This window comes from Eumetopias jubatus, unplaced genomic scaffold (assembly GCF_037043125.1).
Source record: "Eumetopias jubatus isolate StellerSeaLion01/CBP00866 unplaced genomic scaffold, mEumJub1_p1.0 scaffold_13, whole genome shotgun sequence".
In the NCBI taxonomy this organism is placed as follows: Eukaryota; Metazoa; Chordata; class Mammalia; order Carnivora; family Otariidae; genus Eumetopias; species Eumetopias jubatus.
The window spans coordinates 10,010,218-10,036,843 of record NW_028274819.1 but is presented as its reverse complement, the minus strand read 5'-3'; the positions used below and the strand labels follow the sequence as shown (position 1 = coordinate 10,036,843).

The window sequence follows — 26,626 nt, the reverse complement described above, 5'->3', positions numbered from 1 at the left end:
CCGCTGAGCCTCTGCAGAGCTGCCAGCCATGCCCGGGATTGTGGTGTTCCGGCGGCGCTGGTCTGTGGGCAGTGACGACCTTGTCCTGCCAGCCATCTTCCTCTTCCTCCTGCACACCACCTGGTGAGTCTTAGGGCCGTGCCACAAGAAGGAAGAAGGCTTTCTGGCCGTCCGTCCCGACCCTGTCATGCTCCCGGCTCCTAGGAGTTGTTGGTGTCTGGAGCACCCACCGCTTAGGGAGATGCCCACGTGGAGCCCAGAGACCCTGCCTGGCCACCCCTGGACCCAGCACCATCACTGGGCAGGGCTGCCACCACTCCCCGCCCACGGCCAGCAGCTGGGCTCCCTGCTCTCGCTTCCCTGTCCCCGGCCGCCCCTGTCCTCAGAGGCACTAGCTGCCAGGTGGACAGTGGTCCTGAGCCCGAAGCAGTGAAGCCCTCTAGCTGCTGAGTCCCGGCTGGCCAGGGTCCATGGGAGGTGCCCAGACTGCCCGGCCCCCTCTCACGTGTGCCTCTCTGCAGGTTTGTGATCCTGTCTGTGGTGCTCTTCGGCCTGGTCTACAACCCAAACGAGGCCTGCTCCCTCAACCTAGTGGACCACGGCCGCGGCTACCTGGGCATCCTGCTGAGCTGCATGATCGCCGAGATGGCCATCATCTGGCTGAGCATGCGCGGGGGCATCCTCTACACAGAGCCCCGCGAATCCATGCAGTACGTGCTCTACGTGCGCCTGGGTAAGGGCCACCTGCCGTGGGTGGGGGCTGCTCCAGACCACCCCCACCTCCACCCTCCTCCCTGGGCTCCATCATTGAGTCGGCCAGCATTTGTGGGGCACATGCGATGGGCCAGACCCTGGGCCAGCACCAGGGTCCAGCCGCGAACCAGCAGACTTACTGGGCTTGCGTTCTAGACCAGGGGTGGGCAAACTGCAGCCCGAGGGCCACATCCAGCCTGCTGTCTGTTTTTGTAAATAAAGTTTTATTGGAACCCAGCCACACTCATTCACTGATGTACTCACTGTCTCTGGCTGCTCGTGCGCAGTGCGGCAGAGCTGAGTAGTCAGGACAGAGAAGATGACCTGCGAAGTCTACAATATTTACTCTGCCCTTACAGGGGAAGTTTGTTGGCCCCTGTTCTAGGCCAAGCACCTCTAGCTTCTGCTACTTTGAAATCCTCCCCCAAAGAGAGCCCCCCTTCCCAGGAAGCCCCTCAGGGGTCCAGATCAGCTCCCTGGAGGGCCCGCCTGTGTCTTCTTTCCCGGCTTGGGTTCCAGCCACTCCTCCCCATCTTTCTCAAGCGTGCTTCCAGGAGCTGTGCTAAGCCCTTCCCCTTGTTAGCTGCGGGAGGAGCCATTATTGGTCTCCCTTTACAGATGAGGAATCTGAGGGCCCCCCTCCCCGGGGAGGTTAATTAGCTCCCTCAGGGTCACATGGCTATAGAGAGAGAGTGTGTGTGTGTGTGTGTGTGTGTGTGTGTGTGTGTGTGTGTGTGCTGAGATTTGAACCCAGCTTGTCTGTCTCCAAGCCCGGCCTCTCAGCTGCCTCGGGCACTGCCTCTGGAGCTGGGTCCTCTAAGGCTTTCCCGTGCCCCCAGCCCCCTGGCCTGAGCAGCAGCTGCTGCCTGCGGGGGCCCCTCCCTCCTCCTGCCCCGAGTGCTGGAGCCTCCTTCTGGGAAATAGCAGTCTCCGTGAGATGAACCCTCTCTCATCTAATTCTCCGCAGTCCTGTAACGCAGACGTTGTCACCCCATTTTACAGATGAGGAAGCGGAGGCCCAGGGAGATTAGGTAACTTGCCTAAGATACGTCTGATAGCAGAGTTCATGGACATAAGTCTAAAATCCTGAAAGAACAGAGAAATGCCTCTTCATCATCCGCCCCTGCGATCACCCTCTCAGGGAGGTGTCGGGGGGCCTGAGGACACTTACGCTAGAACAGGTGGTGGGTGCGTCGTAGCAGGACAGAGCGGTGGTGGGACAGCCGCGCTCCCTGGGCCCTACCTGCCACGAGGCCTGTGCCGGGGGGAGGGGGTGGGCGGGGGTCTGGTGCCCCTGCTGCAGAGGGGCCAGGTGGAGGCTCCAGGGCCCTTCCCGGGCAGGCAGACCGTGGCCGTCCTTCAGCCTGGTCCCTGCTCTCCTCGCAGCCATCCTGGTGATCGAGTTCATCTATGCCATCGTGGGCATCGTCTGGCTCACTCAGTACTATACCTCCTGCAACGACCTCACTGCCAAGAATGTCACCCTCGGTATGTCAGCCAGCCCCAGGGGTGGCCGGGACGGGGTCTTTCAGAGAGGATGCAGCTCAGGCACCTCCCAAGGGGGACGGTTGCTGTGAGGACACCGGGCAGGATGGTGGCTGAGGCTGTGGGCTTCTTCCCGTGCTCGGCCACCTGCCCTCAAGGGAACCTGCTGTGGAGGGGTGGGCCCAGAGCTGCCTGCTCTGTACCCAGGCTGGGCCTTGGGGTCATGGCTCAGCACGGGGCAACCAGGTGGCCAGAGGCTGGGGTCAGGGGCTTCTGAGCCTTGCTCTTGGGCCCCAGAAGCAGATGATGATAGGGAGGCGCCAGGGCCCCTTTCCACAGAGCAGGTGAGCCAGGGAGGACCGCCCCCCCAGTACCTCCACCTCTTGCTTCCCACTGCTGCCCTGCAGGGATGGTCGTCTGCAACTGGGTGGTCATCCTCAGTGTCTGCATCACTGTCCTCTGCGTCTTCGACCCCACGGGCCGCACCTTTGTCAAGCTGAGAGCCACCAAGAGGCGGCAGCGCAACCTCCGGACCTACAACCTCCGGTGAGTGGGCCGGGTGGGCGGGCAGCCCCCCCAGGAGATTTGCGGGCAGGTGGGCAGAGCTGGCCCCCGTGCCTCCCGAACCACATATCAGCTTGTGGGAGCCATGGGCATTGGTGACAGTCTTAGCCTCCCCCGGCCTCAGTTTCCTGGTCTGTAAAGTGGGAATCGTGACTGCTCAGACTGCAGCCGTGAGATTTCAATAAAACAAGTGCAGAGCGGTTGATGCTCTGCTCACACGTTTGGTACGTGCTCAGTCAGTTCGGCCATCATGACCATTGGCACCATCTTCAGTGCTGTTAACCATGCGGTCATCACAGCAGGACGCACGCCCGAGCCAAGCCAAGCACGTGGGGCTGCTTGAGGGGGCTGTTAGCATCATCCCCGCAACACAGACAGAGCTGGGACTTGCCCGAGTGGAATATGGTGGGGCTCGGCTCCCGCCCAGGCGGTCTGGCTTTAGGGCCCTTGCTCTTTTTTTTTTTTTTTTTTAAAGATTTTATTTATTTATTTGAGAGAGAGACAGAGATAGCGACAGAGAGCACAAGTGGGGAGGAGAGGGAGGAGCAGACTCCCCGCTGAGCAGGGAGCCCGATGCAGGGCTCGACCCCAGGACCCTGGGATCATGACCTGAGCCGAAGGCAGACACCTAACCCACTGAGCCACCCAGGCGCCCCTAGGGCCCTTGCTCTTAACCACTAGGCTGGGCTCCCTCTAGGATCAAGGGGCCTGGAGAAGGTTAATCAAGGAAGGCTTCCTGGAGGGGGTAAGCTTTGCACGGTGTTTCGAAAGAAGGGAAATGCTGTGCCACGGTAAAGAAAATGAGAGAATCCAGGGTCACAGGAATTCCTGTTTAGTGAAAGAAAAAGATCGGCGGGGGGAGAGGGGGGCTTCCGGGGGGGGGGGCACCGAGCTTCTACTATGACTTAGGCCCTGCCATGAGCCCTTTCTACCATCAGCCCATTCAGTCCTTTTGCCGGCCCTGGTGCCCTTAGGAGACCCAGTCTACAGATGAGGAGTCCAAGTTCTGGAGAGGGCAGGTCACTTGCCGCAGGTCATGTTGACGGGGAGCAGATCTGGCACTCCATCCCCAGGGCAGGGGAGTCAGGAGCCCTCGGCCAGACCAGCGGGTTGCCCAGGCCCCCGGGCCCAGTGGGAATTCTCCTCACCCCACCCTCCTGCGCCTCTGCTTTCAGCTCCTCTCAGGCCCTCCACGTCAGCTCGGCAGATCGGCCAGAGCCACACCCGCGCCTGGGCTGGCCACCTCCCAGCCCAAAATACCAGGTCTTGGAGCCAAGGCCCCGGAGTCTGTTCTCCCTCCTGGCGTAGCAGGCCACCACCACCCGTCCCATTTTGCTCATTCTGAGCATACGCCCCCACCTGACCTGGTTTCTAGGCTTCTGGGGCCCTGGGGAAAAAAATCTCCCCTCCCTGACTCTGGGTAATTGCCTTTGGGGCCCAGGGAAGCCAGCGCCTTTGCAGTCGGGGGCTGAAGTTTTAATTAGAAAGTTTTCCTGCAGTTTCGGGTCCTGTGGGGGTAAGTGAGAGGCCTCAGAGCTCATGGGCTCTGACCTGTTGCGTCTTCTCCAGCTCTCTGCAGGGGTCGGGAGGGCAGGCCTAGGCTGTGGCTTGGTTAATGTGACCACCTCTCGGGCTGGTCTCCACTGGCCCTCCCTCAGCTCTGAAACCAACCGTTTTTCTAACAGGGACATTTTCAAGCCTGCCTGCCCTTCATCCACTTCCAGGTTTGGGGACGCACACAACCCCCCACCCCCCCACCCCGTGCCACACTGATAGGTTATTTTAGCATCTTTGGAAGTCAGGAAGCTGTTTAAGCCCCGGGCCCTCTCTCCTGCCAATGAAATCTGGTAGAGGTGGGGAGATGGGTTCTTCCCAGCACTGCTCCCTGGGAGCCTTGACCTTGGATCTTTGCAGGGGCGTCTGCACTCCCAGAGGGGTGCTGGGTCCATGTACTTGCCGTCCAGCTTCACAATCTGCCTGTGCTGGTCTCTAACTGATGCATTAGGCCAAACCTTTCCCTGGCTCCATCTGCCTCCTGGTGGGCATAAGGGGTAGTGCAGCAAAGCGTACAGTCAGCACTCCATCAGCCAGAGGCCCAGCAGGAACTACGCTTTGAATGTTTAAAAGCCCATTAGATTAGAAAGGGTTAAGGAATGTGATGCTCTGGGATCCCGGATGGCCAGCATGCTGTCCCTCTATCAAGCCCCTGGCAGGGGCATGTTGCTTTGTGATGTAAGGCGGCCCAAGTCCCTTAGAGCTCGTAGATTCCAGAAGCAGCAGTTCCCTTGTATCCTTCTTACCCTCTCCTAACCCCTCCCCTAGTCCTGGAAAGCCCTGTGGCCTTCTCTGTCCTTGTGGCCCACTGCCTTATGGAACTAGGGCTGTAGGAAGCAGCGCTTCGCTGCAGAGGGAAGCCAGAGGGCTCGGGAAGGAGGGCCTGGCCTGTCACTCCTGATGGATGCTAAGTGCCTTGCAATCATTCGGGGTCACCCGTGCCTTCCCCTCCGGACCCCCAAGCATTAGCATCTTCAGGGACCGGAGGGAGGGGAGGGCACGTGTCACAAAAGCAAACCAGCCTCTTCTTGCTCAGTCTGGAAGCTTACATATTTAATGTTGGGTCTCTTAAACTTATGCTCAAAACACACCGATTTCGGGGCACCTGGGTGGCTCAGTCGGTTAAGCGTCTGCCTTCAGCTCAGGTCATGATCTCAAGGTCCTGGGATTGAGCCCCACATCGGGCTCCCTGTTCAGCAGGGGAGTCCGCTTCTCCCTCTGCCTCTCCCTCTCCCTCTGCCCCTGCTCGTGTGCTCTCTCACTCACTCTCTCTCTCAAATAAAAATAAAATCTTTAAAAACAGAACAAACAAAAAACCACACCGATTTCTGGGACCCAGCATTGGAAGGGCCTCTGTGGATAATCAGCCAGCACTCTGCCCTTGGGTGTGGCCTCCTGGATATCCTGACTCCCTGTCAGAGCAGCTAGACACATTGGGGCTGGGGCTGGGGGTGGGAATGGACAGGCGCCAGCCATGCAGATGAAGGGTGGGGGCCCTTGCCCCCTCTAATGTAACAGATCCAAGGAGTTGGGAGATGCAGAGCCTCATGTGCCCCTTAAATTTCCCCCAAATACAGAGAGTGCTGGGTATCTGAAATCCTTTCCAAGGGGAAGCAAGTCTGTCCAACAGGTCTGCTCCAGTGAGTTGGCTAAGAGGCCCAGCACCCTGCTGCAGTGTCCCAGGGTTCTTAGTTTGAGCCGTTGGACACCTGAGCCACAGAGCGGCCCCCAGTTTGGGCTCCCACCTCTGAAGTCCGCTGGGCATGCTGGTGTTCAGTCTGCCAGAAGCTGGGAGCATGGCCAACCGTAGGCCATGTTAGACCAGCAGTGTCCCCCCATGGGACCCTGGCCAGGCCCAGGCCTGTTCTCTCCTAGACCCCCTGCTGGAGAGCTCCGTGGTGGGATCCTGGGAACAGGCTGCCCTGTTCCCATCACATCTGGTCCCGCCCCCTGACCTCACACATACCAACTCTGTCCCCTTGCAGGCATCGCTTGGAGGAGGGTCAGGCCACCAGCTGGTCGCGCCGGCTCAAGGTGTTCCTGTGCTGCACTCGGACAAAGGACTCCCAGTCAGTAAGTACCAGGACATCGCTTCCCTCTGGCGCACACTCTGCCGCCAGCCACTGAGGGGCCGCCACTCCTCGGCAGAGCCGGTGGGGCAGGGCTGCCAGAAGGGCCCTGGGTTTTAAGCAGGAGCAAGGTGAGGACCTGGTATCCACTGACTGGCCGACTCCCTCCGGCATGTGAAACGGGCAATCCCTGGCCTTGTCGCGGGGACGGAAGGGTTTCAAGACCTTTCATCCAGCCCCTTGGAACTTACAGTAGTTTAGGAGAGGAGACACTAAAAAATCAGGGTGACCTGAAAGCACAGAAAAGCAGCGTGTCACCAGCTGCAAAGGGCTCTGGAAGATCCGTCGCAGCTGTCAGGTGCCGAGCCCAGACGCCTGTAGCCAGCCTCTGGGCCTGGTGCTCGGAAGAGCAGCCTGAGGGGCCCGGTGCTGCCAAAGCAAGGCCGGCTCAGCAGAGGGCAGCCCCTGGGGGGGAAGTAGGGCCCCTGGGGTCCTCGAGACAGACCCCCCACGCTGGCAGGGCCCTTAGAGACCATCTAGTGTCCCCCCCATCCCCTACCCCTCGTTTTTCAGATCAGACAGCTGAGGCCCAGAGAGGTGGTGTGACTTGCTCAACGTCCCACAGCTAGTTAGTGGCAGAACCAGTGAGGTCAGGAGACCACTCCTCCCTGAGCCAGACAGCAAGTGCCCTCCATGGAAGCCACTGGAAGCCTGAGTGGCTCCTTCCCTCCAGCAGCCCCTGGTGAGCTGTAGAGTGAGTAATCAGGTATAAGAAAGCCCCCCACTCCCCGGAGGTTCCCTGGTGGGTGGGGATCACCCCCATGGGCCTCTCTGGGGGGTCTAGAGGGACACACCCACCCCTCCTGGGCACATGGGGCTGATGTTAGGGCACTGCGGGGAGGGGTGGCCCAGGATCTGGGTCCCATCAAACACTGGGGATCAGGTCCAGCCCAGAGCACGTTTTGATCCCTCTGTGCTGTGGTGGCTTCAAATTTGAATTGAGTGCTAACGTGAAGAAGCAGGGCATTCATGTACAGTTTTGTATCTCTAGGTCTGGCAGTGTGGGCCCCTCGCAGGGCAGTCAGCCGGAGCCGAGTAGTAGCTAGCGCCGTTTGGCCTCATTAGGCCTTTGAGTTTGCAACCCCCGATTTTTGTTCTCTTACAAATGCCGGGCACTCAAGGGTGAAACCCAGCGAGAGAAAACCACTTGCCACGAGTTTGCTCCCATCATAGCCCCCCCACCCCAACAGGTTAGGGAAAAGGTTCCCGACTCCCACGCGGACCGAGGCAGGGAGGATGCCGGGCTCAGGGACAGGCGGGGCGGCCGTTGGCTGCGCACCTCCTGCCTCCTGCCCTGGGCTCGGGCTGGCCCGAGGACCAGGCTTGCGGGGAAGCCAGAGGGGCCACTGGCCCGGCGTCACACCCTTATCCAGGCACATTGTGAGGGTCCCTGAGCCGGCAGCTGTGGGCAGGTGGGGGAGGGGGGCCTGGCCCCCCCCTCCCCGCCCCGAGGCTCGGCCCTTAGGAGGCCTTTCCAGGTCACAGCTGCTGAGAGGTGGGAAGCAACTCAGTGTGGGGAGGCAGCAGTCAGGAGCTCAGTTTGGGCTTCTCTGCTAGAGAGAAAGGCGGAGGAGAAACAAGCCGGGCTGAGCAGGCCTTGATTCCTAGTGGCTGGGGAAAGAACGGGAAATGGCTCACATTGGCATCTGTGCGTGGTAGGCGGTGACGGTGAGTGCTGTAGGAGCTCCGAGGACAGGAGAGGGCCGGGAGGTGGAGGCCGGACAAGGTTCGGTGGCTGTCACAGACAGCTCTGGCCACGTCTGCGGGGGTCCAGAGCCCAGGCTAGGGCCCTCGGGGTCATGGCTGCAGAGGGCCAGGCGGGGGTGGGCCCGGCTGGTGCCAAGCAGGTACTGGGGGCGAGCTGGCCCTGGGCCCGGAGCAGAGCCCCAGTCCCGGGGGATTCATGCCTGGTCTCTCACCTTCTCTCCTGCTCCCCTGCCCCTGCCTCCCGCCCACCCCCCCGGACCCCACAGGACGCCTACTCAGAAATCGCCTACCTCTTTGCCGAGTTTTTCCGAGACCTCGACATCGTGCCATCCGACATCATTGCTGGCCTGGTGCTGCTCCGGCAGCGGCAGCGGGCCAAGCGCAACGCCGTGCTGGACGAGGTGAGCACCTGCCCTCCTCCGGGCCCCTCCCCGGGGTCCCTCTGGTCACCCCCTGATGCCAGCTCCCCTCCTGCCTCTGGCTTGAGTGACTTCCCTCTGCCAGGCCAGCCGCCCTCATGAATAATGATGCTCGGTGCCTCGGCCCTCCGCACTTACCTCCATCCCACCCCCCCCAGCACCCCGATCTCAGCTGGGACCTCCCAGCATTCCCTACAAAGCACGTTACCCTCAGCCTGGGCAGGAATGTCCCCGGGGCAGCGGGGGCGGTGTTTGATGCTCTTGGTGGCAAGGGAGCAATGGACATGTGAGGAGACCTCCGATTTGGGGAAACTGGCTGGGTCGTGGAAGAGCTAGAAAGCACACACTCGTTTGGGTGTTCAGGCCCTTGGGAAGCAGGCAGAGTCAGAGCCTGGGGGGCTGGACCCCCTTTCTCCGCCATACCCCCTGGACCTGGGACAGCCACCTTCACACCCTGGTTTTACAGGCGAACAATGACATTTTGACCTTCCTGTCTGGGATGCCAGTGACCAGAAACACCAAGTATCTTGACCTCAAGAACTCGGTGAGTCAGACCCCCTGCCCCGGGTCCCTCGCCCTCTGCTGGGGCGGCCTGAGCAGGCCACCTGCCCACTGCCCCGACAGCATGGGCGGCACCTCCTCCTCTGTGGGTCCCCCCGCAGCTCTCCACGTAGCCTCCCTCCTCAGTTCACACCCCTTCCTCCTGAGGACCGCCCCCGTCATGCTGGTCCCATGGTCAAAACCCTGGAATCAGCTTCACTACACTCAGAATGTTCAGTCCTGGCCTCGTGAGATCCTAAGGTGCTTCCCAGGCGTGCGCGGCTTACACGGTTGCTACTCCTGTTCTAAGAGGCAGCGTGACATACCGCACTGCTTATGGAACCTCTTCTCAGGCCTCTGTACTAGAACCCCAGTGTTTCACAGGTAAAGGTGGGGCCGGTCCTGTGGCCAGGGGAGCCCCCTCACCACCACAAGGGCCCTGTGCTGCCCGGGGCCAACACTGCAGCTGGCGGCCTCAGGAGCAAACCGATTAGGGGTGCTTCAGCTCCGCTGCTGTCGCTGTGACCTTGAGCAAGTCCTCCATCCCTTCTGAGCCCGTTCCTGCGTGGGTAATGATGCTGGGCGTACCTTCCCCCCAGAGCGCTAGTGGAGAGGAAATGAGTCATTCTGAGTCCAGTTCCGCAGTCGGGACCTACTAGAAAGGATTCCTCCCTTGTATCTAGATCCCCTAGAAAAGCCTCCAGTCTCCATCTGTCCCCACTGCCCAAAGTAGCTGCGTGTATCCCCTCTGAAAATGGCCCGCCCGCAGCAGGTGCCCTGCCTGGCCTCGCTTACCTGGATCGCCCCGGGTTCTCCCGCCACGTGAGGAGGGGGCAGAGGCGGGCCGCAGGGCCTTGAGGTGCTGGGGTCTCTGCCTGCCACTTGGCAGAGCCTGCCAGCGCCCCGCCCTCCAGCCGGAGCCGAGCTCCGACACACAGAGAAGTTAATTACCTTCTCCAGCTCATTCCTAAAGAGCAGACAGAGCTGGCCCGGGGATGCTTCCACCCCTCTGGGCCCTTATTAAAGTGCTACCTATTTCACTTCAGAAGATGACTAATCACCCTCTTTAACTTTTACAAGGTGACTAATTCCCCCTAAGTGCAGGAGCCCTCCAGCACCTGGCACACCCGGGACACTGGAAGCCGCTTCGCTGGGACACCTGTGTCTCCTGTCTCCTTCCAGCCCATTGGGCTGATAATAACAATAGCCACCGGCCTCAGACTCTGGGTTTCAAACTGGTGCCTTTCTGTGCAGAGATTCCAATCTGCTCCAGACATCCGTGGGGAGCCCGTGACTTGCCCAGTCAAACTGGAGTCTCCCCATATTTGCAGACAAAGAACTTGCGGGCTGAGAGAGTGTTGCCGATTTGTCAGGTCACCCAGCGTCTACAGGGCCAGCCCTGCTGCTCAAGGCCCGGACACCCCCAGCTGGAGGACAGGGCCCAGGGCCTCTGAGGGTTAAACTTCCCTTCCCAGGCCTGACTGCTGAGGCGGGTGATGGCCACTCACGCCTCCCCCTCACTTCCCTTCTCTGGAAAACAGGCAAGGAAATCGATCCAGTGCTCCGAGTGGTTTTCTGTCCCCAAATCATTAATTTGGAGGTTGGAGCATCAGGAGAGGCCCCAGGAGGCTTCGTGCCCTGGTTGCATGGAGATAATTAGGGAAATGCAATTATCATCTGGAGGAGCGGTCCTTCCTCCAAGGCAGGAGCACGGTGGGCCCGCAGTCCCCGGGGAGGCCAGGAGGGCCGCTGCCTCCTCCATCCAAGGGGAGCCCTTGGGCCGAGAGGCTGTAGGCCGGAACGGTGAGAGGTGACCGCCTCCCCCTGCTTTCTTCCAGCACGAGATGCTCCGCTACAGAGAGGTCTGTTACTACATGCTCTTCGCCCTGGCCGCCTATGGGTGGCCCATGTACCTGATGCGGAAGCCGGCCTGCGGCCTCTGCCGCCTGGCGCGGTCCTGCTCGTGAGTACCCCTGTCTCGTCCTTCCGGCCGGCCGGCCGGCGTGTGTGAGCCAGCAGCGGTCCTGAGGCTGGGCCAGCCTGTGGGAGACTCTCCCCGAACAGACTGTGCCTGCCCCCCCGCCCCCCGTGGTCTGTGGCCTGCATGACTTCTCTTCCACACCGCCTCTGGGCCTCGGCCTCTCTAGGTCTGCATTATCCTTAGGCGGGGAAGAGCGTGGGCTCTGGAATCACACAGTATTTGGTTTGAATCCAGATGTTGTCGCTGGCAGCCATGGGCGAGTCGGCCTACCTCCGCAAGGCTCAGTTTCCTTATCTGTAAAGTGGGGATGGCAGTACCTACCTCCTGGGGTTGGTTTGAGAGGATCGAGTGAGGGTTGCCCAGCATCGGACCCTGCTGGCTCCCTTCCCCTCCCGCCCCTCTCTGCCCCGCTCGACCACTCCGCTCCCCTCTGCCTACGTCTTTCTTCTCCTGCTCCTGTCCCGTGTGCTCTGCCTTTCTGGAAGAAAGGACTTTCCTAGTAGAGGCCCAGGCTGTGGAGGCCTCTGGAAGGGTGTCAAGAAGGCCCTTTAGTGAAAGACTTTGACCCTCTTCACAGGGATTGGGCAAGCACCTGCCCAAACCTGCCCACAAGCCACCCCTGGGCGCCGGGTGGACTCTGCTTTCCTAACTGAGCCAGAGAAGGGCACAGCTCCAGGAGGGGCCCTTCTCCGTTGGTGTCTCCACCCTCAGCCTGGCCCAGACAGAAGGAGGACAGGTCCCTGGCTCCTTCGTCTGGAAAGGCTGACCTTCTGTCTGTGACACCCCTGCCCTTGGGGCAGCCACACCCCTCCTGCGCTGCCCTTCCTTTCTGCAGAAGGATGGGTAGCCCTTGGGACCCTGTTCTCCCATCCTCCAGTGACTCACCGAGTGAGTGGGACCAGGCACCCCATGCCCCCTCCCACAGCTGGCTGTCCTCCCAGCGTCCTTGGGAGTCCCTGCCACTGCTGAGAAGCTTCTCCAAATGAGCACCAGACCAGGAGCCTCGAGCCCTGGGCTCTGACGGGCTCTGCTCCGTTACTCACTGGCAGGGTGAGGACATCGCCAGTGCAGGCAATGCCTGTCCAGCCTGCCCATGGGGTATTTGAGAAGCCAGGGAGTCGCTGGCAGGCTGGGCCCTCGGGGGGATCTGCAGACAGGAGGGATGCTGCTTTGTCAGCTTCTCGGGGCTGCGAGGAGAAAGCCCCGGTGTCTGTCCCTGAAGGCCACACTGTGGTGGCCACATGCCGGCTGAGGCTACGGAGAGGAGGCAGCTGCCTGGGAACAGGAGTCTGGACCCCAGACCCGGGTCGGCCCCCCCTTGGCCCTGCAGTCGGGGAGGGCTCCCCCCACGTGCCTTGAGGTGGTCGCCCACTGCAGGCCCCGTGGCTTCCCAGACTCGGCTGGACGCTGAGTTTTCCCAGCGAGGCCTCTCCTCATTGGGAAGTAGGTAACAGTCCCTTAGGCGCTGCTTGGGTGAGGACAAACCGCTCAGCATCCCCGAAATTCGGGACTCTTCATAAAATCTCAGCTCTCCTCTCGAGACAGGGAGCCCATGGGGCCTGGTGTTCTGGCTCACGGCTCCAGGGTCCCATCTGTTGGCTGCTGGCTCCCTCTGGCGGCCTGAGGAGTCGCTGCACCCTGAGCAGCGGGGCCGGGGGTGGGGGGGCCCTCAGATGCTCAGCTGTTCATTTGGGGGATGCCTCTGTGTGTCTGGTGCTGGGCACGTGGCTGCACATGGGGCAGAGCAGCCCCGGCCCTGGGGAGCCGTTGCCGGGGGGAGAGGCAGACAGTACACAGAGAAGGGCGCAGAGCCTCCAGGACCAGCGGCACGCTTGGGAGAGAAATAAAGGGGGGGTGTTGTCCGGCCAGGGAACACTGGCAGGGGGCTGGCTGGGCTAGAGGGGGTGTCCAAGGCGGACCTCACCATGACATACACTCGAGCAGAGGCGCGTAGGAAGTGAGGAGTCCTGTCGGGCAGTCTGGCCAGTGCATGCGAGGGTGGGCAGGAGGGCCAGTGGGGCCCGAGGGAGGTCGGAGGCGGCAAGCCAGGGAACCGGGCCAGATGGGGCAGCGCCGGTGACCCTCTCAAGGACTCTGGCTCTTACACTGGACAGGAAGGGCATCACTGTCGGGTTTCGAGTGAAGCGACATGGCTCGACTTAGGTCTTAGGGGGTCACTCTGGCTGCCGATGGAGAACATCGAGCGCAAGAGTAGATGAGGGAGGCACGTCAGGAGGCCACCATGACGCTCCGAGGCAGAGATGATGGTGGCAGGGGTGGGCGCGAGGGAAAGTGGTTGGAGTCCGTTCCGAAGTTGAAGGCAGGGCGAGCCGATGTGCCGAGCGACCGATGGGCTGTGGGACGTGAGGTGGGGAGGGGACGTGAGGCCAGCTCCAAGGACGGCGCTGGGCAATGAGCAGGGGGACTCAGGGAGCACACGGGGGCGGGCCAGCAGGGCCTGGGGAGGCGGGAGGGGGGCATCTGGGGGCCCGGAGCAGGTCAGGCGGTTCGGTAGCTCAGAGGCCGGAGACGGGTGAGGAGCTAGCAAGAAGAGAAGGGCGCAGCTATGGCGGAGGATGGGCCCAGGGAGGCCGCCAGTGAGGGAGGAGCGATGGAGGGGTGAGGCGGGGAGAGCGTTGTGGGGAGCGGGAGAGGCCCCCCGGGTCCCCTGCCGCCAGGAGGCCAAGTAGGGTGAGGGCTCTGGGACCGTTCGAGGGGGGGTTCCAGAGAGGCTGGCAGGGACAGGTGCTCTCGGGGTCTCTGAGCCCCCGCCCCCCTGCCAGGTGCTGCCTGTGCCCCGCGCGGCCCCGCTTCGCCCCAGGAGTCACCATCGAGGAGGACAACTGCTGCGGCTGCAACGCTATCGCCATCCGGCGCCACTTCCTGGACGAGAACATGACCGCGGTGGACATCGTGTACACCTCCTGCCACGACGCGGTGAGCGGCCACGCCGGGCCCGTGTGCAGCGCCCCCCAACCCCCAGCCTACCCCGTCCCCCCGCCGCCACGGCCGGGCCCGCACCCCCTCTGGGGCTAGGGAGTGTTCCCCGACCCCGCACCCAGCCCCGGGCCCTCTCGGCGCAGCGCTGTGGGGGAAGGGATGGGGGACCCAGCAGCGAGGCCCTGGGGAGAGGGCAGCGGTCCCTGTAGACTCCGCAGGCAGGACAGCAGCTCTCAGGCAGCCTGAGCTGGAGGGGAGCCTACAGGGAGCCCCGGCGGCCTTGCGGGGGCCCAGGCAGCTGGTTCCTTGGTCAGGAGACCTGCGTAGGTCGCTCCCCGAGTCTGGCCCCATCCCAGGGCCACTTGGCTCATGAGCCCCCCTTATCCTAGGTCTATGAGACCCCCTTCTATGTGGCAGTGGACCACGACAAGAAGAAGGTGGTGATCAGTATCCGGGGAACCCTTTCCCCCAAGGTATGCCCCGTGTGGCTCCCAGCCCACCCCTCACGGCCTCCGAGGGGTGCCCGCCTCCCCCTTCCTGGCCTCACCCCAGCCCTCACCTGTCTTCTCTCTCCACAAGGATGCCCTGACAGACCTGACCGGTGACGCCGAGCGCCTCCCCGTGGAGGGGCACCACGGCGCCTGGCTGGGGCACAAGGTACCGCTCCTCCCCGGCCCCCGAGGCCCCTTCTCCCCTCCCCTCCCTTGCCAGCACACACACCTGTCCTGCTCTTGGGGTGGGGGGGTCTCCCTGCTTGCTGGGCCGCCAGGGAGAGATGGGTCAGAGGAGCCACGGATTCATCTAGAAGATCCACTGTGGCCCACCCACCGGGACCCCCGCAGTCCTGCCTGGCCCAGATCCTGCCCCAGAAGAGCCTGAAGAGGCAGCTGGGAAGAGATTGGTTTCTGTGAGACACACAACTCTTCTGAGCCTCAGTTTTGTCATCTGTGAAATGGAAATGATGTAATAAAGTGTCCACCGGCCCCCACAGCCAGGTTGTTAGGAGGGCCAAAGGGGAAATGGTTGAGACAGGATTGGTGAGATTCCAGTCATGGTTTTGCTGGTCTCTGAAAGACTTCCCTCCCGGGGCGCCTAGGTGGTACAGCCAGTTAAGCGTCTGATTCTTTGGGTTTTTTTTTTTTTTTAAGATTTTATTTATTTGAGAGAGCACGCACGTGAGCAGGGGGAGGGGCAGAGGGAGACGGAGAAGCAGACTCCCCACTGAGCAGGGAGCCCGATGCGGGACTCGATCCCAGGACCCCGGGATCACGACCTGAGCCGAAGGCAGACGCTTAACTGACTGAGCCACCCAGGCGCCCTCAAGCGTCTGATCCTTAGTTTCAGCTCAAGTCATGATCTCAGGGTCGTGAGACCAAGCCCTGTGTCCAGCTGCACACTCAGCACAGAGTCTGCTTAAGACTCTCTCTCCCTCTCCTTCTGCCCCTGCTCCCTGCATGCTCTCTCGCTCGCTCTCTCTCTCAAAATAAATAATCTTTTAAAAAAAATAAAATAAAAAATAAAAGACCTCCCTCCCCGTGACACCCACCTCTGTCCCTCCTTGCCCAGGGAATGGTCCTCTCGGCTGAGTACATCAAGAAGAAGCTGGAGCAGGAGATGGTCCTGTCCCAGGCCTTTGGGCGAGACCTGGTGAGGCATTTTCCCTGGCACTGAGCCCTGGCCGTGCTGGCTCTGCCTCCCCCAAAACAGCCCTGGGGGCAGGGTGCGTGCATGGGGGAGCCCCCCCACACCTTGTGCGGTGGCACAAGCCAGGCTCCTACACTCCCCTTTGATGCCTGACTCCCAGCCCCCTCCTCACTTGCTCAGTCCCTCCCCCGCCTCTGACCCCTTCCTCTCTCGTACCAGCATTTCTTGGGCCTCCCTGCCCAGCACCCCCAGTCATGAGCACCTGCTCCATGCCAAGCACTGGGGGCACAAAGATGGCTCTGGGCAGGGGCTTCAAAATATAGAGCAGGCCACAAAGAAAAATAATTACAGAGCCCATAGGAAGGGTGTTGCTCTGGTTGGGGCAATCTGGGTCCTACCCATCCCCTGCTCCGCGGGCAGGCAGCCCCCAAGGTGCTGCAACCGCCCTTCCCAAAGCCAAGCAGTCCTTGGCCTCAGGAGACCCCAGTCTAGTAGCTGGGACACAGAAACGGGCAGGTGACAATCTCCGTAGAACTGTACGCTATTACAGTAGAGTGTAATTACCACATGTAAAGGTCTCCCATGCGTGCAGATGCAGGGTCTAGGAGGGAGTAAGCCTCTCCCGGAAAATCAGGAGGGGCTTCTCCAAGGAGGTACTCTGAACAAGGTTTTGAAAGGTGAGTAGGAGTTTATTAGAAGAGTCTCCCCAGGAAGTTGCTCTGTGCGAGTCTAGCTTGGCTCTTCTGCTGCCACAGTGACCACACAGCACAGACCCCGTGTCAGGACTCTGGGAAGACCCCTCTGCCTGCCCGGTATCAGCTATAGTCTGGACAATCCAGGGGGCAGGGCTCTCAGACTTCTCTTGGTTTTCAGGGCCGAGGAACAAAACACTACGGCCTGATTGTGGTGGGCCACTCCCTGGGTGCAGGCACCGCCGCCATTCTCTCCTTCCTGCTGCGCCCCCAGTACCCTACCCTCAAGTGCTTTGCCTACTCCCCACCAGGAGGCCTGCTGAGGTGAGCAGCCCGGAGCCTGAGCTGCCTGGGGTTGATGGGGCTAAAGGCCTAGGAGCTGGCCTGGGCAGTCTGGCTTCTGGTCACATGGGGGCCTGGGAATGGCCTGGTAAGTGGAGGGAGGGGTGCTCTGTCAAATGCCAGGCAGACCCCAGGATCTGCGCCCCGCAAAGCCTCACGGGCAGGAAGGGTGCGACCAGGAGCAGGCAGCCCAGCCTGGCACCTGTGAGCTCCCCGCAGGGCCTTGAACCAAAACACGAACCCCAGGAACGCTGGAACAGGGCCCCCTCACCACCCCTGCCTCAGCAACCCCTGGCTTCCTTTGCAGTGAGGACGCCATGGAGTACTCCAAGGAATTTGTGACGGCCGTGGTTCTGGGCAAAGATCTTGTCCCCAGGTGAGTTGCAAGTCACAAGTCGCTCCCTCTCACCACCATCCTGGCCAGCTATTCCTGCCCCCTTGGGGCCTCTCCCTCAGATTCCCATCTCCCCGGCGAATCCCAGAGCCCCCAGAGTCCCCAGGGCGAGAGGACAGGTGGCCCCACCCTGCCTGACCTCCCTTCCCTGGCTAGGCCCTGCTGAGCTGCAGACTCACCCCTGCCCACCCCTCCCACCCCATGATACCGACGGCGTGGTCTTCTCCTTTCCGTAGCTGCCGTGGGCGGGCCTGCCCCTCCGCCCGCACACCCCACACCCCTCCCAGTCCCTGGCCCGGCCAGGCTGACATCCGGCTTGCTTCCTTCCCCAGGATCGGCCTCTCCCAGCTGGAAGGCTTCCGCAGACAGCTCCTAGACGTCCTACAGCGAAGCACCAAGCCCAAAGTGAGTTCCCCCGCTCCCCTGCTTGGCATGCTGGGCTTGCACAAAGCACAAGAGGGCCCAGCCATGTGAGGCCAGGCTCGATGTGGCCGATGTCACGGGAACACCGGGCCGTCAAACTCTCAGCACCTCCGCGCTCATCTTGTCTCCCCTATGACCTGTCCTTGTACAGAGCGGGGAAACCGAGGCCCAGAGTGGGTAAGGGACTTGCTTTTGCTCACACACGCTGTCAGGACTGGGACCAGGGGCTCCTGAGTGCCAGCCCTGTCACCCAGAGCTGCCTAAAGTCAGGAAAAAGCAGGCCCAAGGCTCAAACTCGAAGTGCTTCGAGTTCGTGACAGGAAGGCCTCTGCCGAGCCCGCTGCGGTTCCCCAGACTCCACCGAGTCCTGATGCCACCGCCGGAGGGGGTCTGGGTGCAGTTTGTTCTGATGCTCCGCTGGGGCTAAGGAGAGGCTCAGCCCTGCCTCATCCCTCATCAGGTCTCCGAGCGCACTGGGGGCTCTTCCTGTGCCGAGCCAGCTTCAGCGTGCCAGGCGGGCGTGGGTGCCATGGCCAGGTACCCCGAGGCAGGCAGGAAGGGGCCAACCCAGACCAGCATGTCTTCTCTGACCCCCGGCCCCACCCCACTCATCCCTGCCCAGTTTGGACTGTTCCCAGCCTTGGTGCCCATGACCTTCTGGCAGGCAGGGCCCTGGGCCAGGCACCAGGTGGCAGAGGTGGGCAGGGCAGCAGAGCCTTAGGGGGCCATGTCTGCCTGGAGGAGCCCGGTTCTGGGAGGCAGAGCTGCTCCTATCGGACCCAGGCCTGTGTGCTCGTCAGGTGGCTGGGGTCAACCCAGACGTGTCCAGGCCTCGCAGATGCAGCTGGACTGAACTTCGGTGTCTGCTGTGTCTCTGACGCGGGACGTGACCCAGAGCAAGTCCCTTCCTTTGCTGGGCTGTTTTCCCCATCCTCTAGATGAGGAGTTGACTGGTCTTCCAGCCCCGTTCTAGCCCTGAAATTCAACAGTCATGTCATCTGTTCTTGGCATCTTTTTGGCCATTGTGGCCACCATATGCCTCAGCCACTGCCTCTTCAGGTGGGCACTGTTCTTCCCTCTGCCCCGTGGCCATCCAGGACAGGCCATCCCTGTCACCTCTGAGGCCCCTCCTGCCGCTGCCCACCAGCCAGCCCTGGTCAGCTCTGTCCCCATCTCCCCCCCCAACCCTGCACAGTGGCGAATTATCGTGGGGGCCACCAAATGTATCCCCAAGTCGGAGCTGCCTGAGGAGGTTGAGGTGGCCACCCTTGCCAGCACACGGCTCTGGACCCACCCCAGCGACCTGACCATCGCCCTGTCTGCCAGCACCCCTCTCTACCCACCCGGCCGCATCATCCATGTGGTCCACAACCACCCAGCAGAGCAGTGCTGGTAGGTGCTGCCTGTGGCCCTGGGTCAGCTGGGAGGCGGCAGTGCCCAGGGGCGTGGGGGATGGGGCTGGCCTTGCTTAGCCACCCCCCTGGGACTGTGGGCAGAGGCGGGGAGAGGATTGCCCAGGACACTCATGGCAGGGTTGCACTGTCCTTGGGCCGTGGAAGTAGAACAAAAGACCAGAGCAGGACCCCAGGCTCCTCTCTGGACAGTCCCAGCCTTTGTTCCCAGTGCCAGGCCTTCCCTGGTGTCCCCCAGGGTAGCTCTCCCCACTTACGGTCCATTTAAAAGCGGATGCCCTGGGGGGTCACCCTGAGGCCCTGGCCAGCTCCCGCCTCAGTTGTGTGGCATCCCCTCTGGAATTAGTGGGCAGCGGTTGTGAGCAGGGGTGGGGCGGGGGCGGGAGAGATGAGTGGGCCAGCAGTACATAGACTTCTCCCACTTCGTGCTCTTTCAGAGGGTGGGGCCTGAACCCTCTGTCCCAGTGACAAAAGGCTTGTGAGCCGGGCCTTGCCCAGGGCCGAGCAGGTGTGGCCCAGGCCACGAGCAGGTAGTAGGCTATGTAGGGACTGTGGCTTAGGCCCCTTTGGCATCAACGTTCCTGGCCGGGGGAGGGGGAGGGTAAGGGCTTCGGGTGAGGCCGGAGCAGGGAGCCCAGGGACCTGGGGACCGGAGCCAGGCTGCCACCCACCCTCATCTTCCCCTCCGGCCCCTATGCTCCCCCAGCTGCTGTGAGCAGGAGGAGCCCACGTACTTTGCCATCTGGGGCGACAACAAGGCCTTCAACGAAGTGATCATCTCGCCGGCCATGCTACATGAGCACCTCCCCTATGTGGTCATGGAGGGGCTCAACAAGGTGAGCCCCCGGAGCAGCCTGGGCAGTGACGCCTCATCAGAGCCCTGCAGTGCCCTGTTGGCCAGGTCTCCATCCCCGTAGGACAGGCAAGGGTGCGGACGCTCAGAGAAGTGAGCCGGAACTCGTCTTTTGGTCCCCACACCTCTGCTGTCCACATTGCTATGTGGGCCCCATGGCGGGGAGGGGTCTGGGAGACTCCCAGGGACCTGGCCCATGACAGATGCACAGCCGAGCAGGGGCACCCTCAGCCATCACCTGGCCGCGGAAAGGCTGCCCATAGGGAAGGAGAACGTCAGCTTGGTTCATCTGCAGGACAAGGCATGATTGCAGGGCCAGTCCCAGGCCGTGCTGGTGGAGCAGGGACCTGGGCTGGAGGTGGGGGGCAGGAGTGGGGCCCGGCCGACCCCATGAGGCTCTGGCCTGAGAGGCTTGGCCTGCTGCCCCGCCCCCACATGTGATTGTCACCCCTCCACCACCGCCACCAGCTTGCCCGACCTGTCCCCAGGTGCTGGAGAACTACAACAAGGGGAAGACGGCCCTGCTCTCTGCTGCTAAGGTCATGGTGAGCCCCACTGAGGTGGACCTGACTCCCGAGCTCATCTTCCAACAGCAGCCGCTGCCAACGGGGCCACCCATGCCCACTGGCCTCGCCCTGGAGCTGCCCACCGCGGACCACCGGAACAGCGTCAGGTGAGTCCTGCCGCGCAGCCCCACCCCGCCGCGTTGGGTACGTGTGGCGCCACAGGTGCGTTCCGGAGCGTGAATGCTTGTGCACATGTGTATCCCATGCACGCACTGGGCCTCCGGGTGTTCACGAAGCTCTGCACGCTTGCGCAGAAGGCTCGAACTTGCCCCTCTCTCCAGGATCTCCTGGCCTGCTCCCCTGGCCCCCCTAGCTTGCCATCACTAAAGCCCACATGGGATGGTGGTCACCTAGGGATGCACAGACCCGGGGCCACAAGCACATAGATTCACTGAGAGCCGTTTAGCCCACACAGATGGAGACCCGTGCGCTTACACACACGCACACAAGTATTCGTAGCGCGTACACATACGTGCTCACGAGCAGTAGCTCTAAGTGCACGGAGGGCCCCACACAGACATACTCCCGTACAGGGTGCACAACAAGACAGAGGCCGAGCCGCACATACAAAAGGGCTGTGAGGATGGGCCCCCGTGCACGTGAGTGTGTGAGTGCACCTGTGTCCGGACACGTAGACACGTGCAGCCAGCCTGGTATGCACACTGCACACATAACAGGGCCTTGCGTGCGTGCCCCCAGTCCCGCACACGCTCAGTATTCACACACACTCTTACAGGGGTTGGCTCTGAAAGGGTGGCTCCTTTTGGCGGGGGGAGGAATCTTCCTGCCCTTCTGGGACCCTTCGGGGCCAGGTCACAGATCTGGCCAGGAGGCTGCGCGGAAGGGTGGTCGCCGCTTCCAGGCCCTTGGTGGGGACACCTGGACATCTCTCCCCACCATTTGTGCATTGCCTGTGGCCGCTGCATTGACCACATCTGCGCAGAGGAACTGCTGGGCCCCCTCCCCCCCCCCGCGCTCCCGCCTCTCCCCTGTCCGTCCAGCAGAGGGTCTAACCCATGGCAGAGGGGGGAGGAACCCCAGTGTGTGGTCCCTGCCGCTGCCGCCCCCCCCATGCAGAAGGGGCCCTGGCCCTGAGGGTGCGAGAGAACCAGTGGGGGCAGCTGTGGGCAGTGCTCTCTCCCTTTCTCCCTCCCCCTCCCCACTCTCCCCTCCCACCATTGCCTCACGAGTGACTGGGGCAGCGCTCTGGGCACCCCAGGGCTCCCAGCGGGGCCTTAGGCCTTCGGTGCCCCCACCCACAACATCAGCCCCTTTTGCCTTCTGTCTTGGGTTCTTGTGAGTTGTTTTTTTCAAAATAAGCCTCCCTGCCCCACCCTGTTGAGCAACCGCTAAATTAACTCTCCCCTCCCCCCTTCCCCAAGTTCCCTGCAGCCCAGGAGGGGGAGCCCCCCGCACCCTGGTGTCCCTGCCCCTCCTGAGTCTCGCGCCCCCTGCCCTGCCCTCTGTAGGAGCAAGTCCCAGTCTGAGATGAGCCTGGAGGGCTTTTCAGAGGGGCGGCTGCTGACGCCAGCGGCGGCGGTGGCAGTGGCCCGCCAGGACCCCGTGGAGCTGCTGCTGCTTTCCACCCAGGAGCGGCTGGCGGCCGAGCTGCAGGCCCGGCGGGCGCCCCTGGCCACCATGGAGAGCCTGTCCGACACCGAGTCCCTCTACAGCTTCGACTCCCGCCGCTCGTCGGGCTTCCGCAGCATCCGGGGCTCACCCAGCCTCCACGCCGTGCTGGAGCGGGACGAGGGCCACCTCTTCTACATCGACCCCGCCATCCCCGAGGAGAACCCGTCCCTGAGCTCGCGCACCGAGCTGCTGGGGGCCGACAGCCTGTCCAAACACTCCCAGGACACACAGCCCCTGGAGGCGGCCCCGGGCAGCGGGGGCATCACTCCCGAGCGGCCCCCCAGTGCGGCCGCCACCGAGGACGAGGAGGAGGGCGGCGGCGGTGGCGGCGGCGGCGGCGGCGGCGGCGGGGTGGCCGCCGGAGCAGAGCTGGCCCTGCACAACGGGCGCCTGGGGGACTCGCCCAGCCCTCAGGTGCTGGAGTTTGCGGAGTTCATCGACAGCCTCTTCAACCTCGACAGTAAGAGCAGCTCCTTCCAGGACCTCTACTGCATGGTGGTGCCCGAGAGCCCCACCAGCGACTATGCCGAGGGCCCCAAGTCCCCCAGCCAGCAAGAGATCCTGCTCCGCGCCCAGTTTGAGCCCAACCTGGTGCCCAAGCCCCCGAGGCGCTTCGCCGGCTCAGCGGACCCCTCCTCGGGCATCTCGCTCTCGCCCTCCTTCCCGCTCAGCTCCTCGGGCGAGCTCATGGACCTGACACCCACGGGTCTCAGCAGCCAGGAGTGCCTGGCAGTGGACAAGATCCGGACTTCTACCCCCACCGGCCACGGGGCCAGCCCCGCCAAGCAGGACGACCTGGTCATCTCGGCACGCTAGCACCCCAAGAGTGACTGCCGGCTGAGGCCCGGGTCGGGGGGAGGGGGGAGAGCAGGTGGCCCCTCGGGCTCCTGGTGGCTGCCCCCAGGGCCAAACCGCTTTGAGGAGAGTCCCCCCCCCCCACCCCGCCGCAGGGGCCAGTTTAGCCTCAGGCATGGGGCACTGCTGCTGAGCTGGGGGTCTGCAGCCCTACCTCAGCTTAGGGCCACTGGGGCGGGGCGGGATCCAGGTCCTCTAGATGGGGGAGGAGTGTGAAGCAGGGAGGAGCCTGGGGCAGCCTGTCAGGTGGGCAGGGCAGCACTCCGCCCTCCCAGCCTCACTGTGCCCCACAGGACAGGGGCCCGTGGGTCTGGCAACTCCCCATCACTGCCCTCCGGCTGCTCTTCCGGGGCCGAGATGGAGAGCGGCTCTCTCCCCACATACTCACATCTGTGGTCCAGGCTGGCATCTGCCCTGGCCACCCCCCAGATCTGGTGCCTGCTGGCCAGCCCCCTGGGGTGACCCCACACCAAGATGGCCCGCAGTGCTGTGTATGTTTACAGATGCTGCTGGGCTGGGCTCAGGATGTGTCCTGGGCTTGCAAGCACCCCCACCCCACCCTGCCCCATCATGGGTTCGAGCAGGGAGGGGAGGGGGCCCGTCTCCACAGAGCCCAAGGCAGCCACGGGGCCTGCAGGGGGCCTGGAGGAGAGTGGGGTCGAGACTACCCCTTCTCTGCTTGGTGCCCCTCATGATGATCCCTCTGGCAACGGGTCCGAGGTACCCTGGCCTGCCCCATCTGCCCATTACTTCCCGGCTTGCCTTCTACCCCCGGGGATCCTGGCCACTCAAAGGGCAGAAGTCACAGGTGTAACCACCCCTGGCTGCAGGGTCAGTGCCCTGGGAAGAAGGAGGGCACCCAAATCCCCCTTCCTCTGAGGGCCCCATGTAACCCCTTTATATCACCTCGCCCCCACGCCTAGGCAGCCTCAGGCCCTGGGATCTGAAACCAAACACACCTCCGTTCCCCTCAGCGCCCCCTCCTCACCGGCCTGAGCTCTGTCCTAGCAGCAGGGCTTTCTTCCCCCCCCCCCCCCACCCTCGATGTCCTGTTGGCAGGACCTGGAGCCAAGAGTGGTGCATTGTGGGACCGGGCTAAAGAGGGAGAAGGAGGGCTAGGGGCTCTGGGGCCTTCCCCGTTCAGCTGGAGGCCTCCACAGCCCACGTTTGGGGGGTTCCTTCCCTGCTGGGTTGGGGAAGCAAGGGGGAGTCGGAGAACGCCCCCCACCCCGGCCCGGCCCGGGAAAGCTGGCCGGGGAAGGTGTGCATGCTGGCGTGGGTCGTGTTTGTGCATGTGCATGAGTGTGCGCCGCTCCGGAGGGAAGGGGCTGCTGGGGCTCCCAGCCCACCCGACCTGCCCTGCCTGCTTGCTGTCCCTCCCAGCCCACCGAGAACCTAGACTAGGATGGGGGCCTGTGCGGGAGGGATGCATAGGGCGAGCTCAGTTTCAGATGTCGCCATCCCCCGTGTCCTTCCTGCTGCCCTGACCCCGGGTCTGGAAAACTGCTGTGTGCCCAGGCGCTGACCGCCCGCTTGTGCCTTCGTCTTGGAGGCAGACCCCCCCCCACACGCTGGCCCCTCCATGGCCTCTCCGGGGCTGCTAGACTCCCCTGACCAAGAAACCCGCCCCCCCCCAATCTCATGATCACTGGTATCTGGGGCCTGTGTCCTGACCTCCGGCCCACACAGCTGGGACTGGCCCGGATGCTGCTCTGGGACCCCTGCCCACCCTGACAGATGGAGACAGAGAGTGGGGAGCTGGGCCTACCTCCCTCTCTGACAAGCACCCCCCCCCAACAAGACTCCAGGACGCCCCTGCTGAGGGGCCCGCTGCTGGCAGAGCCTGGGCCCGGCAGAAGCAAGATGGAATCAGTGGCTCTTAAGAGTTTAAAAAAAACAAATCGTAAATCAGAGTAAAGTTCCAACAAGCACCTCAGCCAATTGCTGGGCAAGACTTGGTGTCTGGCCTTTTAATTCTTCCTCTGCCAGGGTGGGCCCTGGGACCTCTAAGGGGGCGTGGTACCTACCCATGCCCAGGACTGAGCCATCAGGGACAGACTCCCCACCCCCAAGGCTGCAGCCGCGCAGGGTTACAGACTTGGGGCTGGGGCAGGCTCGGACTCAGCCCTGGATGCCCCAGGGTCAGCCCGCCCCGAACCCGCCCCCTGCCCCCCACATCCCTGAAGGAGTGGGCCTGCTGCGCATCTCTCCCTTCCTCCCCACACCACACTTTGGGGGGTCTGAGCCACCCCCCTCAGCCCAGCTAGGCTCAGACCCACCCCCACTCGCTCCCCCCAGACCGCAGCACAAACTTTCCCAGCCGTGCGCTGGCCTGTTCTCCCAGGGGCCTGGGTGACCTCCATATGCAATCGGTGGCGAGCAGCTGGGCCCCAGAGACACTCATGCACTGTCCGTGCCATTCGCCCACGACTTTTTGTACTTACTGTATGAAAGATCCAAACTAATATTGCTGTAAAAAGGAGAGACAAATTAATATAGCTTATTCTATAAATATATCTGTATATAAAGGTTTCTGTATATTGTATAGAGCTGTGTATAAACTGGATGTAGAAGCACGCTGCCTTGAGTGACCTCTCTTCCCAGCAGGGGACGATGGGCTGGCGGGGCCCCGCGGCTGAGGTCAGTGGCGGCGGGGGGGGGGGGGGTGCCCTCTGAGCCTGGCTCGCGCTGCTGTCGATGCCCTGGTCTAGGACCACACTCAGAGTCACAGTGAGGGACCAGAAGACCCTCAGAGCCCCACACGAATGGGGGCAGTCCCTTGTTGAGTCCTGCCCCCGTGAAAGATGTACAGGTGGGGGCGGGGGGGGCGGGATCCACTTTCATGACCTCATCAGGGCCTTGAAAGACGGGACTTGTCAGCCGCTTTTCTCCTCCCTGAAGGGTCTGGGGCACAGAGAGGGTAAGTAAGCTGCCCAAGACCACAGAGCCAGCATGTGGGGTACCAGGCTGGTCTGACAGTTCCCCCCCTTCCCCATACCCAATACCGAGAACTAGAGCAGAGGGGGAAGGACTCCAGTAAACCCCCCCTCCAGCAGGGTAGCCCTGAAATGTGAGGGCCACTGGAAACCTTTGCCGAGTGCTTCTTTAGGAGGGTGCAGAATAGCTGGCCAGGCCCAGCCAGGCCACCCCAGGAACCCCAGCGCATGCAGGCTCCAGGACCGTGAGGCCTGGGGGGCAGCTGGCTGCAGGCCTTGGGTGAGCCGACATTTTGTTGGGCCTCCTGGAGCCCCAGGCCTGGCCTGCCCCACCCCCGGCCCCGTACAGCAGGTGGCGCTGTTCCTCCAGCCAGTCCCAGGGTGCCTGCAGAGCGAGCCCAGGCACTGAGCCAACCAAGCGTTGACCTGACCTTGACCTTCCCCTTCCCCACACTGCCCACCCTCTCACCACCACCCCCAAGCCCGGAGGGACCCTACTTGGTGGAGTTTGGGGGAAGGCGACAGACCAGTGCCTGGCTTCACCCCCAGCCTCTTTGAACAGAAGAGGCTCCATGAGGGCAAAGACCTGCTTAAGGTGACTCCGGCTGTGGGGACAGATGTAAGACCAGAATCCGGGCCTCCTAGCTGAGGACTCTGGCCTCCATCCTATCATTTTATGGTTTTCTGAGGTTCTTCCTCAGAAACTCAGTCTCACTGAGTTTGCAAACTGTCCTGTCCGATGAATGGAGCAGAAGCAGAAGAAGCCTGGGGCCAGAGAGGTGCTGTGACTTGCCCAAGGTCACAC

General features: G+C 62.5%; 1 protein-coding gene across 2 annotated transcripts; it reads left to right on the top strand.

Moving 5' to 3' along the window:
- DAGLA (diacylglycerol lipase alpha) lies at positions 1-23,869 on the top strand. Of its 2 annotated transcripts, XM_088017454.1 has the most exons (20): positions 1-123; positions 522-733; positions 2,140-2,241; positions 2,646-2,784; positions 6,342-6,425; positions 7,369-7,400; positions 8,448-8,593; positions 9,078-9,155; positions 10,990-11,114; positions 13,916-14,069; positions 14,462-14,545; positions 14,652-14,729; positions 15,639-15,719; positions 16,590-16,732; positions 17,058-17,126; positions 17,477-17,549; positions 18,763-18,959; positions 19,686-19,815; positions 20,321-20,505; positions 21,868-23,869. In XM_088017454.1, exons 1-20 carry the CDS (start codon positions 29-31, stop codon positions 22,844-22,846), a joined length of 3,186 nt encoding a protein of 1,061 aa, XP_087873580.1. In that variant the 5' UTR covers positions 1-28; the 3' UTR covers positions 22,847-23,869. The 2 variants fall into 2 exon arrangements, with proteins under 2 accessions (XP_087873580.1, XP_027974041.1); XM_028118240.2 differs by lacking the exon at positions 7,369-7,400 and having other exon boundaries at positions 6,342-6,429; positions 8,459-8,593.
- The last annotated feature ends 2,757 nt before the right edge of the window (positions 23,870-26,626 follow it).